The 18,642-nt window shown below is 45.6% G+C and overlaps 1 protein-coding gene across 1 annotated transcript in view; it reads left to right on the top strand.

Annotated features, from left to right (window-relative positions):
* Positions 1-18,642, top strand: part of plekha6 (pleckstrin homology domain containing, family A member 6) — an 81,072-nt gene that overhangs the window by 10,822 nt on the left and 51,608 nt on the right. Inside the window, exons 3-5 of the mRNA XM_055010941.1 lie at positions 3,807-3,918; positions 4,090-4,194; positions 5,391-5,463. Of these exons, the coding sequence (XP_054866916.1) occupies positions 3,807-3,918; positions 4,090-4,194; positions 5,391-5,463 (290 nt within the window). The remainder of the gene's footprint in view (positions 1-3,806; positions 3,919-4,089; positions 4,195-5,390; positions 5,464-18,642) is intronic.

Genomic DNA, 18,642 nt, shown 5'->3' with positions numbered 1-18,642 from the left:
GGGGGGAAAGAGGATCTGGGATTTACTGCTTAACCTGCTGCCATCACAACCCGACCATGGATAAGTGGAAGAGGATGGATGGATGGATGGATGGATGGATGGATGGATGGATGGATGGATGGATGGATGGATGGATGGATGGATGGATGGATGGATGGACGGACATCTAGCCCTTTTCATCTAGAGTCCCAAGATGCTGTAGAACACTTCCAGCAAACTTTAAAATTAAGAAATTGTTGCCTTGAGTCTGTTAGAGAGGAGGATGAGAGTCTTCCACGTTTGTTGTTTGCTTTGAGAGACACCACACAGGAATCCATCAGCTGCAGTCCTGCTGATATGGTCATTGACAACATGTTCTGTGGTCTCCTACTTTTCCTCAATGGAGAATGGTTAACAGAGTCACCTCAAATGGAACATAACAAGTAAGATTCTGTCAGTGATTTCCTAGAGCATGAGAGAGAGCCTGAGCCTGAAAAGTCTTAATTCTGAACTTTTCAACGTTTTCAGTTTTAGTGCTGCTTCCATTAGTTTGATACAGCCTACAGGCTCAGTTTTCTGGCCCATATTTAGTAGAACAAAAAATTTACAGGAGTTATGTAATGCAAACCCCTGACAGAAAGAAAAAAAATCTCCGGTCTTCCTGCAGCAATTTCTGTGTGAAGCACCTCCTCTGTTTTATTCCTCTGATGATGAACTGTTGGAAACAAGCTGTTCATTAGCAGTCGCTTGCTAAATAAATTGTGAGGTGTTCTGTGAATTACACACGGATAAAATTGTTGGTACCCCTCGGTTAATGAAAGAAAAACCCACAATGGTCACAGAAATAATTTGAACCTGACAAAAGTAATAATGAATTAAAATTCTATGAAAATTAACCAATGAAAATCAGACATTGCTTTTGAACCGTGGTTCAACAGAATTATTTTAAAAAATAAACTCATGAAACAGGCCTGGACAAAAATGATGGCACCCCAAGAAAAGACTGAAAATAATGTGACCATAGGGACACGTTCAATCAAGGTGTGTCCTCTAATTAGCATCACAGGTGTCTACAAACTTGTAATCAGTCAGTCGGCCTATTTATAGGGTTACAGTAGTCACTGTGCTGTTTGGTGACATGGTGTGTACCACACTAAACATGGACCAGAGGAAGCCAAGGAGAGAGTTGTCTCAGGAGATTAGAAAGAAAATTATAGACCAGCATGTTAAAGGTAAAGGCTAGAAGACCATCTCCAAGCAGCTTGATGTTCCTGTGACTACAGTTGTACATATTATTCAGAAATGTAAGATCCATGGGACTGTAGCCAACCTCCCTGGATGTGGCCTCAGGAGGAAAACTGATGACAAATGGAAGAGACGGATAATACGAACGGTAAGAAAAGATCCCAGAACAACCTCTAAAGACATTAAAGGTGAACTCCAAGGTCAAGCTACATCAGTGTCAGATCACACCATCCGTCATTGTTTGAGCCAAAGTGGACTTCATGGGAGACGACCAAGGAGGACATCATTGTTGAAAACAAATCATAAAAAAGCCAGACTGGAATTTACCAAACTGCATGTTGACAAGCCACAAAGCTTCTGGGAGAATGTCCTATGGACAGACCAGACAAAACTGGAACTTTCTGGCACATCAGCTCTATGTTCACAGATGCAGAAATGAAGCATATGAAGAAAAGAACACTGTCCCTACTGTGGAACATGGAGGAGGTTCTGTTATGTTGTGGGGCTGCTTTGCTGCATCTGGTACAGGGTGTCTGGAATCTGTGCAGGTACAATGAAATCTCATGACTATCAAGGTATTCTAGACAGAAATGTGCTGCCCAGTGTCAGAAAGCTTGGTCACAGTCGCAGGTCATGGGTCTTGCAACAGGATAATGAGCCAAAACACACAGCTAGAAACAGCCAAGAATGGCTAAGAGGAAAACTCTGGACTATTCTGAAGTGGCCTCTATGAGCCCTGATCTAAATCCTATTGAACATCTGTGGAAGGAGCTGAAACATGGCGTCTGGAGAAGGAACCTTCAAACCTGAGACAACTGGAGCATTCTGCTGATGAAGAGTGGACCAGAATACCTGCTGAGAGGTGCAGAAGTCTCACTGACATTTACAGAAATGGTTTGATTGCAGTGATTGCCTCAATATTAAGTTAAGGGTACCATCATTTTTGTCCAGGCCTGTTTCATGATTTTATTTTTTAAAATAATTCTGTTAAACCACGGTTCAAAAGCAATGTCTGATTTTCATTGGTTAATTTTCATAGAATTTTTATTTATTATTACTTTTGTCAGATTCAAAATATTTCTGTGACCATTGTGGGTTTTTCTTTCATTAACTGAGGGATACCAACAATTTTGTCCACGTCTGTATATTTTACTTTATTTTTGTCAAGTCTAACTTGTCTGAGTCCATTTATGCAGACATTATAAGTTTGATAGAGGGAATAACTTTTTAAATTATTTTCTGATCGTCCTTGTTACCTTTAGTGTTGCTTTCTTTTTTTTTGTCACATCTGACCATTTCCTCCCGTACTCAGTTTCTCCTGCAATGCTTCCATTACTTTCAAGTGGCTTATGCTTAATGTGTTGGCTAGATGCCTATTAGGTGACATGGTTACCTACTGTTTGACATGGCCTGAGCTCTTACAAACACTGTTCCTCATTTTCAGTTGTCCCCGTGAGGCCTCTCTCACTGTAAATCTCACCCAATGTGAATTTGCAAAGCTACTGTCAGCTACTTTGGGAAGCAGGTTGGCCAGACGCCGAGGCAGAGGTGGGGGCTGGTGCATCCATTAGCAGCTTAAGTGCAGGAGGTCATTGGACTTCCAGTTGCCTTGTCAAAAAGGGCTGCTTTCTGGGAATGTGTAGATACTGCCATAGTTTGTATAAGAACTCTGATGTGGTGACTCCTCTCACAAGTTTATTTGGCTGTCTGAAACAATTTGTGTAGTCCCCTGTTTTCCAGGTTCCTTTTCACGCTGCTAGGATGTGATTGTGAAGTGGGTCAGTCCGCACTGAACTTTTCACATCCTTTTAAATTTTAGGTTGTTGCTAGTAGCTGTTGTGCAGGTGCTGTTCCCTGATCAGCAGGGCATTGTCATAAGAAAGAACTGAAAACGTTACTGCAGAAAATGGAAAATACAGAAAAATATCTCCTGTGACTGTTAGAAGTGATACCTAACTCCAGCCGAGCCCTAGACCATGATAGAGTAGCTCTGGGACAAGTCTGACAGTCCTGGAGTGTTCTAGACCACACGTAACATCTGTGGAGACCCTAAAGTTGGCAGTTCACCAACACTTAATATGTTATCTGACACAGCTTGTGAAGAAGAAGAATGTAATGAATTCTCTGAAATCAGGTGTATAAAGCCTGTGAAAACTTATCCAAGATTATCCAAAGCTGTCTTGGTTGCTAAAGGGGCTTCCAGTACTGAATTAAGGACCTAAATACTTTTGTGAATTAGATTTCCATTTTGGACTTTTCCTAAAATTCTAAGGACAATTTCATTGTTGTTGCGAGTTAAGTGCAGATTAATGGTAAAAATGTAAATTTTAGTAATATAAAATTATTATTTATTGTATTTACAGTGCTATTAAGTTTGCAGAGCTGCAGGTCATTGTTCACATGATCATTAGAAGTCCTTTTGGGATAAATGTAGTTCTACTAACTGGTCCTTTCTCTGGTGATGAAGGTATTCATAGGCTATTTATAATCCACGATGCATTAAACTGGAGCAGATTAGACTTCAACATACCGGGAAAGGCTACACTGATACACTAATAGAAAACCTTTCCTATTCTCTTCAGGCACTGCGGTGTGGATATGAATGGGAAGGCAAACACTGCTGCTGAGATCCTTCATTCCCAAAGTGCAAGTATGGTGTCAGATCTGTCTCCAGAAGCCCAGTCTTACACTCGGGTAAGTGTCCGCACACACACACAGACACACACACACGCACGCACACGCACGCACACACATGCACACGCATGCACACGCACGCACACACACACGTTTTTTTTTTTGGTTTTTTTTTAAATAATTAAATACAATAAATAAGCTCTCTTCGTTGACATCTCTGCTGACCTGCAGATGGCTCGTACTCCCAGAAAGGCAGCCATGTTTGGAAAGCGCTCCAACTCTATGCGCAGGAATCCCAAAGCAGAAGTTACCAAACAGGGATGGCTGTACAAGCAGGTAAAACCTTTTGTTATAAAGGTTTACACAAATGTTATGGAATTGATGGAAATTGTTGAAGAACTGGAATTGTGGAAATGTGGTTCAGGGTCATTTCAACACCTTTACTTCTGAGCTCTTGTCCTCTTGTCCTAGCTATACATGCTGTAATTAGGTTTTAGTTTGGGCTATCCAAATCTTCAGTCATTTGATTTCAAAATGGTTTATGTTTTTAGATTAACTTATATCAAGGGAAAAAAAAAATCATAGAATGAAATAGTTGTTTTTACCTTAAAATTATGGCAGTATTTTTGTAAAGTTTATTTTCATAATTGCACTACTTTTTTAAAAAAAGCTTAACTGAAACAAATATAGTTTTATTTGCTAATATATCCACAGCAGTAGCCTGCTTGCTGAGGAGCAAACTGGACCAAGGTTTTTCTCACTCCCTGCTCGTGCATAAGAGACCTGGGCTTGGGCTTGTCTTTTGACTACGTTTTGAATCATTGCAATGAAACAACATTGGATGTATTTTTTATGAAGCTACTAACTCAAGTAATTATTTTGCGTACTAATTTAGCTTTAACTGCGAACAGTTGACAACTGTTTTACTTTATATTTTCTGCTTCTCTGTTCACTTCTGTCCAGTACTACACTGAATGGGTATGTTGTTATGTATGCGTGTTTGCATTGCAGCTAACCAAGATGATAAATAAATAGGACATCAAAAGTGGTTGGTTGTTCAGCACAATTAGTAATGACAGTCACACTCTTGTGCTTTTTATGCCGCCAACATGTAACTGTCACAAGGTGCACACTATTTCACTGCAAATGCAAGGACTTTGATACAACACCCTCAGTGGGTTAAAGACTTAATCACCATTGTGTTACTACATTTGATGATAGATAGTGATCTAATAGACTTGCTCACTTTAACCAATAAATGAAATCTTTTTCCGACTGTTGCAATGATTGTGGTACATTTTCTCTGTGTGGTGAAGGACAAGCATGGCCCATAAAGTTTATTATTTGATTAAATGTGTTGCACAGTGGGAGGAAGTATATCACAGCCTTATTCCTCACCTGTTGCAAAGGGATTTAATTATCTCATTATGAAAAATACTGATGATGTTGATACTTATGAGATTTAGAATAATGATGACAGAGATAAAGATGATGATTACAATGTTGACTCTGTGTTCTGTGTGTTTTCACAGGCCAGCAGTGGAGTGAAGCAGTGGAACAAGAGGTGGTTCGTCCTTACTGACAGATGTCTTTTTTACTACAAAGGTTTGTGTTTCATTCTGCTCCCCAGCCTGGCAATCTACCTCTAGGCTTTTCAGTTTAAACAATTTTTCATACAGACCTATTTATATACCTCTACTTCACAACATATGTCGTCTTATAACACCTAACATAGTAAGGTTACACCTTACACATTTTGAACCAATAACCCAACAATCCAAAGCTCCCTTCGAAACCCCTTTGAGCAAACGCTTGGCAATGGGGGAAAGGAACCAGAAAAGAAAAGAAGAAAAAAAAACATTTAACAGGAAAGAAAAAAAGACTGTAACAGAACCAGGCTCAGAGAGGGTGGCCTTCTGCCTCAACCGATTGGGGTGAGAGGGGGAGGGTGTTCGGATAGCAGTATAGCAGATGGAGAAGAGACAAACAGTACATAAGACAGTAATGAACATTTTGGAGATTGGTGAGGCCAGAAACTGCAGAGTTAGATATTTGTAGCTCCAGATCCAGAGACGCCTGCAGAGAGGACACAAAATATATAGAGACGATGCAAAGTTAGTGATATATAATGTTGGTACATTACTGTATGGAAGAGACAAATAGGAAGGTAGAGGAGAGATGCTCAGTACATCATAGTAAGTCCAGCTGCAGTCTAAACCTATAGCAGCATTACTAGGGACTAAGGGAAGTGTGGGTGCTGGAGTTGGGCTGGGTTTGGGCTGGGGTTTGGGCTGGGATTGGGCTGGAGTTGGCCTGAGTTGGGCTGGAGTTGGACTGGGTTTGGGCTGGAGTTGGGCTGGAGTTGGGCTGGGTTTGGGCTGGGGTTGGGCTGGAGTTGGACTGGTTTTGGGCTGGGTTTGGGCTGGAGTTGGACTGGGTTTGGGCTGGAGTTGGGCTGGAGTTGGACTGGGTTTGGGCTGGAGTTGGACTGGTTTTGGGCTGGGTTTGGGCTGGAGTTGGACTGGTTTTGGGCTGGGTTTGGGCTGGAGTTGGACTGGGTTTGGGCTGGAGTTGGGCTGGAGTTGGACTGGATTTTGGCTGGAGTTGGGCTGGAGTTGGGCTGGGTTTGGGCTGGGGTTTGGGCTGGAGTTGGGCTGGAGTTGGACTGGGTTTGGGCTGGAGTTGGGCTGGAGTTGGACTGGGTTTGGGCTGGAGTTGGGCTGGAGTTGGACTGGGTTTGGGCTGGAGTTGGACTGGTTTTGGGCTGGGTTTGGGCTGGAGTTGGACTGGTTTTGGGCTGGGTTTGGGCTGGAGTTGGACTGGGTTTGGGCTGGAGTTGGGCTGGAGTTGGACTGGATTTTGGCTGGAGTTGGGCTGGAGTTGGGCTGGGTTTGGGCTGGGGTTTGGGCTGGAGTTGGGCTGGAGTTGGACTGGGTTTGGGCTGGAGTTGGGCTGGAGTTGGACTGGGTTTGGGCTAGAGTTGGGCTGGGTTTGGGTTGGGGTTGGTCCAGGATAGGGGACCTGAGCTTGAGTTCACCAGTTGAACCAGGGCTCCAGGTATTAGTGCCAAGGGAGAAAAAGATAAGAGAAAGTGACAGAGTCCCGTTCTCTGCTTTGTGGGGTACCAGTGGCATGAAGGTCTTGCTGCTGCAGGCTTGAAAATATAGCCCACGGAGGAGGTGCTTGAATGTGGCTGTAGTTATATAGACAAACATCAGTATTATGTGTTGATTGATGCTCTACAAATGCACATAAATTACATAACCTCACTGGCATAACTGCTCTATAACTCCTTAAGCTCAGTCACCAAACAGCAATACCACAGCAAATTATAATATTTTAAAGTCATTGGTTAATAGATGTAAATATCCAAAATCAATAACTATAATGATAACAATAGATATATTGTTTTAAAAATAATTCAATCTCTTGCGAATGATAATGCCCATGCCACAGTGTTCACAGTGGTCGTGAGGATCCCTTTCAGAGTGATTTGATGAACACTAGAATAAACGGCCAGTCAAATGTATTCGGACGGAAATTCAAATTTTTGTCATCATTTCTTTGCAAGGAAAGGAAAGTTTCGACCTGACCTGCCATTGCTTAATCACACTGTGCTTGTCCACACAGCACAAGTAACAGTCAGAGGAGGCAGCACCACCAAAATTCAGATGGTACCAGGTTGGGTTAGTAACAGTTCAAAACCACATTTGGCTGCTACTGCCACCCATGCTGTGTGGATGGGGGGCATTATCAAAGAGCAATAGCACTCCAGCTCAAAGCATTCCTCTCCATTTTTTTTTTTGATTGCTTCAAACATTTGAGTTTTTGTGGACACTGATTTGAGACTTTATAGTACAGTTTTGTCCTAAAATAGGAGTTACCACTCTTTTATCCAGGCTGAGAACTTTTTGGAATTCCTTTGTAGATTGCAGCTAAACTGATAAACAGAGATAGAACAAGAGTTAGTTGTACGCAGCAAGGTTATAGAATAAACCAAAAAACAGAGGTCAGGGATTAGCAGGACATAAGATAACTAGACCTGTGGTTAGCACCTACAACAGACAGATGTTAACTCAAGCAGGGAAGATACCAGACCTGAACCTTACCTCCCTGCTTGACAACAAAGTTCAGAAGTCAGCTTTAGCTATTTACCAAATGGGTCAGAATCAATAATCAAAAAACTTGAAGAGCAGATGGGGATCAAGTCAGTAGCTACCACAGAAGGCAACAAAGCTTAGGTCACTACTGAGTTTGGGAGCTAGTCAGAGCAATCAGAATCTGGCACTAAGCCTGGGCTGGGATCCAGAACTGAGTGGAGCCAGGCATGAGGTTGCAGGGCAGAACAGGGAAAACTTGGCCTTGGCTCGAGCGTTCGAGCTGGGTAAAGGTAGGAGGCAGTGGCTGAAGCTGAACTGGTAAAGACAGGGCTGGCAGGCAGTTCTGTGTAGACCTGAATTGAGCCCAGGTTTAAGCTGGCTTGACTGGAAGAAGTCTGAATGTTTCCTTAGGAGTGGCAGGAGCCAGGAAGTAATGCACTCTACTGCAGAAAGAGGAGAAATGTAATCTGACTCTGATTTGGGGCAGGTGAGGTGTTGTCACCTGAGGAATAGGAAAAGTGAAGACTGGCCCAGGAACAGATGCAGTGTAAACAAAACTCCATAACAAACAAGCTGTTGGACAACCTGGACACAGGAGATCAGTCCACCAGTCCAAGTACAGGAGCGGTGGTGGCAGATCTTAGTGCAATACAGACCTTCACCAACTAAGGAGCAGACTACAGTACCAGTTTGGACACACCTTCTCATGGTTGTTAGTTATTTTAATTATTCTCTACATTGCAGGTTAATGCTGAAGACATCTAAACTATGAAATAACACATATGAAAGAACAGCCAGGGTTTGGACATTGACATGGTGGACACATACAAATACCTGGGTGTTCACCTCAACAATAAACTGGACTGGACACACAATACAGAGGTTCTGTACAAGAAGGGCCAAAGTCGTCTCCACCTGCTGAGGAGACTGAGGTCCTTTGGAGTGTGCAGGACTCTGCTCAGGACATTCTATGACTCTGTGGTAGCGTCTGCTATCTTCTATGCAGTGGTCTGCTGGGGAGCACTGAAAGGGACAGAAAGAGACTAAACAGAAGGTCAGGAGGAGGTTCTGTCCTGGACTGTTCCCTGGACTCCATAGAGGAGGTGGGTGAGAGGAGGATGTTGGCAAAGCTCACATCCATCATGGACAATCCCTCTCACCCACTGCATGACACTGTGGGGTCTTTAAGCAGCTCCTTCAGCAGCAGACTGAGACATCCACCCTGCAAGAAGGAACGCTATCACAGGTCCTTCATTCCATCTGCTATAAGACTTTACAACATCAGCATCACTGGCTGATGTTAACATAAACTGGACTATATCATTACCACCCCAAACCATAAAATTTGCACAGACATTATTGCACTGCTACATCTTTGCACTTTTTAAACTTATTTTTCCATTCTCATTTCTCATCCCTGTACATATTGTAAATATTATTACTACTATTTTATTATTATTTTATTACTATTACTATGTTTATTGCTACATAAGCTGCTGTAACAATGTAAATTTCCCCTGGCGTGGGGAGAAATAAAGTAAGTAATAAGTAATAAAATCTATCTATCTATCTATCTATCTATCTATCTATCTATCATCTATCTATCTATCTATCTATCTATCTATATGGAACTATGTTGTAAACAAATAAAATGTTAAACAAATCAGAATGGGTTTAATATTTTAGATTATTTTGCTTTGATGACAGTTTTGCACACTCTTGGCATTCTCTCAATCAGCTTCATGAGGTAGTCTCCTGTTGGCTGCTTTTCCTTCTCTCTGCAGTCCAACTCATCCCAAACCATCTGGGTTGAGGTCAGGTGATTGTGGAGGCCAGCACTCCATCACCATGCAGAACCACACATGCAGAAACCATCACCTTTTCTGGTCTCACAAAGACACCTGGGTGGCACCAAAGATCTCAAATTTAGACTCATCAGACCAAAGCACAGTTTTCCACTGGTCTAATGTCCATTCCTGGTGTTTCTGGGGCCAAACTAATCTCTGCTGCTTGTTGCTTTTCCTTAGTGGTGGTTTCTTAGCAGCTATTGGACCATAAAGGCCTGATTGGTTCAGTCTCCTCTGAACAGGTGATGTACAGATGTGTCTGCTACTAGAACTCTGGGTGGCATTTATCTGGACTCTAATCTGAGCTGCTGTTAACTTGTGATTTCTGAGGCTGGAGACTCAGATGAACTTCTCCTCAGCAGCAGAGGAGACTCTTGGTCTTCCTTTCCTGGGGAGGTCCTCATGTGAGTCAGTTTGGTCATAGTGCTAGATGGTTTTTGTGACTGCATTTGAGGATACATGTAAAGTTGCTGAAATTTTCTGGACTGACTGACCTTCATGCCTTAAAGTAGTGATGGACTGTTGTTTCTCTTTACTGAGTTGATTGGTTCTTAGCATACTATGGATTACAACGGTAGTCATAAAAGGCTATTCACTGTGTACCAACCTGACTTCTGCACAACACAACTGATGGTCCCAGACACATTAAGAAGGCAAGTAATTCCACAAACTGACTCTTGACAAGGCACACCTGTTAATTTAAAACCATTCCATGAGATGATCTCATGAACCTGACTGAAAAAAAATGCCAAGAGTGTGCAAAGCTGTGATCAAAGCAAAACGGGGCTACTTTAAAGAATCTAAAATATTAAACATTCTGGTTTGTGTAACACTTTTTTGTTTACTAAATAATTTCATATGTGTTCTTTCATAGTTTTGATGTCATCAGTATTAATCTACAATGTAGAAAATAATTAAAATACATGAAAATAAAGTGTGTCCAAACATTTGACTGGTACTGTAAGTGTTAGCCAGTCCAGGGACTGAAGAGATTCCAGTTGTGATTCTGGTCAGTGGTGAGGCTGAGGAGCTGAGCAGCCCTGATGATAAGGAGCTGGGCAGCTAAGATGCACATGGGAACCATTCTTCCTTTTGGAGGGCTTACCAGAATATGACTCCTAAAGACTTTGGGGGACAGAATCTGACAGGCTCAGTGCTAGCTAACTAAGAAACTTAGAATCCACAAAGACAACATAGATATACCGCCACAAAATGAGAGGAGCTGACAGGTTAAAAAGAGAGAAGGATAGCAAGGAACAAGTGACAGCAAATGAATTCCAGCAGACAATCACTCAGGTAAGAAAAACAAGGACAGAAACCAAAACTAACAGTGACACAAGAGGGAAGGGATCTTCCCATCTAAAACAGCAGATAACCTAGAAAAGAAAAGAAAAAACCCTGACAGACTAATAATAGATAATAGATAATAATAGATAATAATAATAGATAAAAGCTAAATCAAATGCTTCATCAGTGTTGCATCTTCTGTTTCAGACTATGTAACCCTAACCTAAACCCTGACAAATATGAACTGTCTCGATTGATACAATTGACAAAAAGTCACAACTAATATTTCAATGTCTTGGCTGCAGAAACACTAAACAGTAATATGTCCAGGACCATGTCCATTTCTTCATCACAAGCACTGCAATCAACCTTCCTTTCTTCTTACCACACTTTCAGCAATCTTTGTCAACCCATACTGTCTGAAAGCCAGTTCCAGAGGAGTTAGAGTCCTGAAAATACTGGTGCAGCCATGTCTGAGTGAAGCACATAACGCTGCATTCACCACAGTCCCGCTGTGTCCTCATCAGCACCCTGAGCTCGTCCATCTTATTCACCAGGGCAGTCACATTCCCCATGATGGGAGAAATGGTTTGTCTTTCCTTCTTGCTTATCGTATGGCCCTGGACCCTCAGCATCTTAGTAAGAACTAGGATATTTCTCTCTTTCTCTCCCTGCAATCATCCGAAATAAATAGTATGTAAGGCATATTATTCAGATAATATGGTATTTCTTTATCCATCCATTATCTATACACCGCTTAATCCTCACTAGGGTCATGGGGGGGCTGGAGTCTATCCCAGCTGACTCAGGTGAAGGCAGGGGACACCCTAGACAGGTCACCAGTCTGTCACAGGGCTACATACAGAGACAAACAATCACTCTCACATTCACACCTACGGGCAATTTAGAATGATCAATTAACCTCAGCATATTTTTGGACTGTGGGAGGAAGCCGGAGTACCCGGAGAAAACCCACGCATGCACAGGGAGAACATGCAAACTCCATGCAGAAAGATCCCGGGAAAGCCGGGACGTGAACCAGGGACCTTCTAGCTGCAAGGCGAAAGTGTTAACCACTACACCACTGTGCAGCCCGGTATTTCTTTAGATAGTATAAAAATATCAGTGTTTTAAAAGAATGGATGTACTGATCCACACAATCCACAGCAAAAAATAACATGATAAATCAGATACAATGTTTAATTTTTGCACAAATTGAGCGATACACCTGCATTCAAAATAAACCATCTGAAATTGAAATCCTGGTGCCTTGCCTGTCAGTGAGAGTTCATTAAATATGAATATGAACACAGCACACTCTCATGTGCATCCTAAAAGACAGGCACACAGAGAGGACTGGTAAAAACAAAGAAAAAAGTACACCCCTGGACATTGTTGTGGTGGGAAACTTTGCAGAACTGCATTAGTAGAGCCAAACTAGAGGATTTGCCAACATTAACTGCTCTTTTCAGGTCCTGCCAGAGTGGAGTCCAGGTCCAGACTTTGTTTAGGTCACTTCAGAACTTCGAGTCATGAAGAGGTGGATTTACTCTTTATGTTTGCACAGGTTGCATTTGGTTCTGTTGCAAGAGATTGGGCTAGTCTTTCTAATATTTTGCAGACTCCTCTTTCATTAATGACCAGAACTTAAAGAATATTAGAAATGTTCCTTCAACTATATTTAGTTTTTCCGCAGAGTGGCATTTTTGTCTGTGTTTGCATGAGCAGAGGGGTAGTGGAGCTGACAGCAGCCTGGTTCTGTTCTCACAGCAGTAGTTCTTTAAAACACTTCAAGAAAATAACAATCTTTAAAATCTCTCATAGTTATATGAAAGGACTGTATCTTAGTCATAGAAAAAAACATGTAACATTTCATAACTTCTTTAACTTTTCAATGTAGTTGTAAGAAAACTTTTCTTTCTCATTAGCATCTGTATTTTGAGTCACTGTAATTGTAATAAATTACTTGAAGCTTAATCAGTGAAGAATCAAAACCAAATACCATGCCATAATTCATTTCTACAAAATTCTGGAATCAGTTATTTTCATCCATATCTGTGCAGTATGTATTTCCTTGCTTGTGAAAATAAGTGGTATTGCAGTCTTATGCAGACTACAAAGGACTGTTTTTCTTGTCAAGTTCTATAGGATGAATTTCACTGTAATCACATGGATGGATGGATGGATGGATGGATGGATGGATGGATGGATGGATGGATGGATGGATGGATGGATGGATGGATGGATGGATGGATGGATGGATGGATGGATGGATAGATAGATAGATAGATAGATAGATAGATAGATAGATAGATAGATAGATAGATAGATAGATAGATAGATAGATAGATAGATAGATAGATAGATAGATAGATAGATAGATAGATAGATAGAATCCACAGAATCATAGAAGGTCCTCAGAAGTGCTCCCTGCACCCTGAAGGACCTCAGTTTCCTGAGCAGGTGGAGTCTGCTCTGACCTTTCTTGAAGAGTGCGTTGGTGTTAACAGTCCAGTTTGTTGTTTAAGTGAACACCCAGGTACCTGTAGGAGTCCACAACCTCAATATCTGTTCCCTGGATGTTCACTGGTGAAGGAGAAGTGTATCAGTTCCTGCTAAAATCCATCACCAGTTCCTTGGTTTTCATTGTGTTGATCTGGAGGCAGTTCAGCAGGAACCAGTCCACAAAGTTCTGGTTGAGTTCTCTGTACTCCTTCTGTTCCGACAATGGTGGAGTCATCAGAGAACTTCTGAAGATGGCAGTTTGCAGTGTGATGGGAGAAGTCTGCTGTGTAGAGGATGAAAAGAAAGGGGGCAAGGACAGACCCCTGTAGACCCCCATACTGTAGACCACAGTGTTGGACACACAGTCCCCTGTAGGACCCCGTACTGTAGACCACAGTGTTGGACACACAGTCCCCTGTAGGACCCCGTACTGTAGACCACAGTGTGGGACACACAGTCCCCTGTAGGACCCCATACTGTAGACCACTGTGTTGGACACACAGTCCCCTGTAGGACCCCATACTGTAGACCACAGTGTTGGACACACAGTCCCCTGTAGGACCCCATACTGTAGACCACAGTGTGGGACACACAGTCCCCTGTAGGACCCCATACTGTAGACCACAGTGTGGGACACACAGTCCCCTGTAGGACCCCGTACTGTAGACCACAGTGTTGGACACACAGTCCCCTGTAGACCCCCATACTGTAGACCACAGTGTTGGACACACAGTCCCCTGCAGACCCCCATAGTGTAGACCACAGTGTTGGACACACAGTCCCCTGTAGGACCCCGTACTGCAGACCACAGTGTTGGACACACAGTCCCCTGTAGGGCCCCGTACTGTAGACCACAGTGTTGGACACACAGTCCCCTGTAGACCCCCATACTGTAGACCACAGTGTTGGACACACAGTCCCCTGTAGGACCCCGTACTGCAGACCACAGTGTTGGACACACAGTCCCCTGTAGACCCCCATAATGTAGACCACAGTGTTGGACACACAGTCCCCTGTAGGACCCCATACTGTAGACCACAGTGTTGGACACACAGTCCCCTGTAGACCCCATACTGTAGACCACAGTGTAGGACACACAGTCCCCTGTAGACCCCGTACTGCAGACCACAGTGTTGGACACACAGTCCCCTGTAGACCCCCATAGTGTAGACCACAGTGTTGGACACACAGTCCCCTGTAGACCCCCATACTGTAGACCACAGTGCTGGACACACAGTCCCCTGTAGGACCCCATACTGTAGACCACAGTGTTGGACACACAGTCCCCTGTAGGGCCCCGTACTGTAGACCACAGTGTTGGACACACAGTCCCCTGTAGGACCCCGTACTGTAGACCACAGTGTTGGACACACAGTCCCCTGTAGGGCCCCGTACTGTAGACCACAGTGTTGGACACACAGTCCCCTGTAGGACCCCCTACTGTAGACCACAGTGTTGGACACACAGTCCCCTGTAGGACCCCGTACTGTAGACCACAGTGTGGGACACACAGTCCCCTGTAGGACCCCGTACTGTAGACCACAGTGTGGGACACACAGTCCCCTGTAGGACCCCGTACTGTAGACCACAGTGTTGGACACACAGTCCCCTGTAGACCCCCATATTGTAGACCACAATGTTGGACACACAGTCCCCTGTAGGACCCCGTACTGTAGACCACAGTGTGGGACACACAGTCCCCTGTAGACCCCCATAGTGTAGACCACAGTGTTGGACACACAGTCCCCTGTAGACCCCCATACTGTAGACCACAGTGCTGGACACACAGTCCCCTGTAGGACCCCCTACTGTAGACCACAGTGTTGGACACACAGTCCCCTGTAGGACCCCGTACTGCAGACCACAGTGTGGGACACACAGTCCCCTGTAGGACCCCGTACTGCAGACCACAGTGTGGGACACACAGTCCCCTGTAGACCCCCATAGTGTAGACCACAGTGTTGGACACACAGTCCCCTGTAGACCCCCATACTGTAGACCACAGTGCTGGACACACAGTCCCCTGTAGGACCCCATACTGCAGACCACAGTGTGGGACACACAGTCCCCTGTAGGACCCCATACTGTAGACCACAGTGTTGGACACACAGTCCCCTGTAGGACCCCGTACTGTAGACCACAGTGTCGGACACACAGTCCCCTGTAGGACCCCGTACTGCAGACCACAGTGTGGGACACACAGTCCCCTGTAGGACCCCGTACTGCAGACCACATTGTGGGACACACAGTCCCCTGTAGGAACCCGTACTGCAGACCACAGTGTGGGACACACAGTCCCCTGTAGGACCCCGTACTGTAGACCACAGTGTGGGACACACAGTCCCCTGTAGGACCCCCATACTGTAGACCACAGTGTTGGACACACAGTCCCCTGTAGGACCCCGTACTGTAGACCACAGTGTTGGACACACAGTCCCCTGTAGGGCCCCGTACTGTAGACCACAGTGTTGGACACACAGTCCCCTGTAGGACCCCCTACTGTAGACCACAGTGTTGGACACACAGTCCCCTGTAGGACCCCGTACTGTAGACCACAGTGTGGGACACACAGTCCCCTGTAGGACCCCGTACTGTAGACCACAGTGTGGGACACACAGTCCCCTGTAGGACCCCGTACTGTAGACCACAGTGTTGGACACACAGTCCCCTGTAGACCCCCATATTGTAGACCACAATGTTGGACACACAGTCCCCTGTAGGACCCCGTACTGTAGACCACAGTGTGGGACACACAGTCCCCTGTAGACCCCCATAGTGTAGACCACAGTGTTGGACACACAGTCCCCTGTAGACCCCCATACTGTAGACCACAGTGCTGGACACACAGTCCCCTGTAGGACCCCGTACTGTAGACCACAGTGTTGGACACACAGTCCCCTGTAGGACCCCGTACTGCAGACCACAGTGTGGGACACACAGTCCCCTGTAGGACCCCGTACTGCAGACCACATTGTGGGACACACCCTGTAGGACCCCGTACTGCAGACCACAGTGTGGGACACACAGTCCCCTGTAGACCCCCATAGTGTAGACCACAGTGTTGGACACACAGTCCCCTGTAGACCCCCATACTGTAGACCACAGTGCTGGACACACAGTCCCCTGTAGGACCCCATACTGCAGACCACAGTGTGGGACACACAGTCCCCTGTAGGACCCCATACTGTAGACCACAGTGTTGGACACACAGTCCCCTGTAGGACCCCGTACTGTAGACCACAGTGTCGGACACACAGTCCCCTGTAGGACCCCGTACTGCAAACCACAGTGTGGGACACACAGTCCCCTGTAGGACCCCGTACTGCAGACCACATTGTGGGACACACAGTCCCCTGTAGGAACCCGTACTGCAGACCACAGTGTGGGACACACAGTCCCCTGTAGGACCCCGTACTGTAGACCACAGTGTGGGACACACAGTCCCCTGTAGGACCCCCATACTGTAGACCACAGTGTTGGACACACAGTCCCCTGTAGGACCCCGTACTGTAGACCACAGTGTTGGACACACAGTCCCCTGTAGGACCCCATACTGCAGACCACAGTGTTGGACACACAGTCCCCTGTAGGACCCCGTAATGCAGACCACAGTGTGGGACACACAGTCCCCTGTAGGACCCCGTACTGTAGACCACAGTGTTGGACACACAGTCCCCTGTAGGACCCCATACTGTAGACCACAGTGTGGGACACACAGTCCCCTGTAGGACCCCATACTGTAGACCACAGTGTTGGACACACAGTCCCCTGTAGGACCCCGTACTGCAGACCACATTGTGGGACACACAGTCCCCTGTAGGACCCCATATTCTAGACCACAGTGTGGGACACACAGTCCCCTGTAGGACCCCATACTGTAGACCACAGTGTGGGACACACAGTCCCCTGTAGGACCCCATACTGTAGACCACAGTGTTGGACACACAGTCCCCTGTAGGACCCCGTACTCTAGACCACAGTGTGGGACACACAGTCCCCTGTAGGACCCCGTACTGTAGACCACAGTGTGGGACACACAGTCCCCTGTAGGACCCCGTACTGTAGACCACAGTGTGGGACACACAGTCCCCTGTAGGACCCCATACTGTAGACCACAGTGTTGGACACACAGTCCCCTGTAGGACCCCATACTGTAGACCACAGTGTGGGACACACAGTCCCCTGTAGGACCCCATACTGTAGACCACAGTGTTGGACACACAGTCCCCTGTAGGACCCCATACTGTAGACCACAGTGTTGGACACACAGTCCCCTGTAGGACCCCGTACTGTAGACCACAGTGTGGGACACACAGTCCCCTGTAGGACCCCGTACTGCAGACCACAGTGTGGGACACACAGTCCCCTGTAGGACCCCGTACTGTAGACCACAGTGTTGGACACACAGTCCCCTGTAGGACCCCGTACTGTAGACCACAGTGTGGGACACACAGTCCCCTGTAGGACCCCGTACTGTAGACCACAGTGTTGGACACACAGTCCCCTGTAGGACCCCGTACTGTAGACCACAGTGTTGGACACACAGTCCCCTGTAGGACCCCATACTGTAGACCACAGTGTGGGACACACAGTCCCCTGTAGGACCCCGTACTGTAGACCACAGTGTGGGACACACAGTCCCCTGTAGGACCCCATACTGTAGACCACAGTGTTGGACACACAGTCCCCTGTAGGACCCCGTACTGTAGACCACAGTGTGGGACACACAGTCCCCTGTAGGACCCTGTACTGTAGACCACAGTGTTGGACACACAGTCCCCTGTAGGACCCCGTACTGTAGACCACAGTGTTGGACACACAGTCCCCTGTAGGACCCCGTACTGTAGACCACAGTGTGGGACACACAGTCCCCTGTAGGACCCCATACTGTAGACCACAGTGTTGGACACACAGTCCCCTGTAGGACCCCGTACTGTAGACCACAGTGTGGGACACACAGTCCCCTGTAGGACCCTGTACTGTAGACCACAGTGTTGGACACACAGTCCCCTGTAGGACCCCATACTGTAGACCACAGTGTGGGA

Source organism: Amphiprion ocellaris, chromosome 5 (assembly GCF_022539595.1).
Source record: "Amphiprion ocellaris isolate individual 3 ecotype Okinawa chromosome 5, ASM2253959v1, whole genome shotgun sequence".
In the NCBI taxonomy this organism is placed as follows: Eukaryota; Metazoa; Chordata; class Actinopteri; family Pomacentridae; genus Amphiprion; species Amphiprion ocellaris.
Note: the sequence above shows the minus strand (reverse complement) of the source record. Positions and strands in the feature narration are given on the sequence as shown.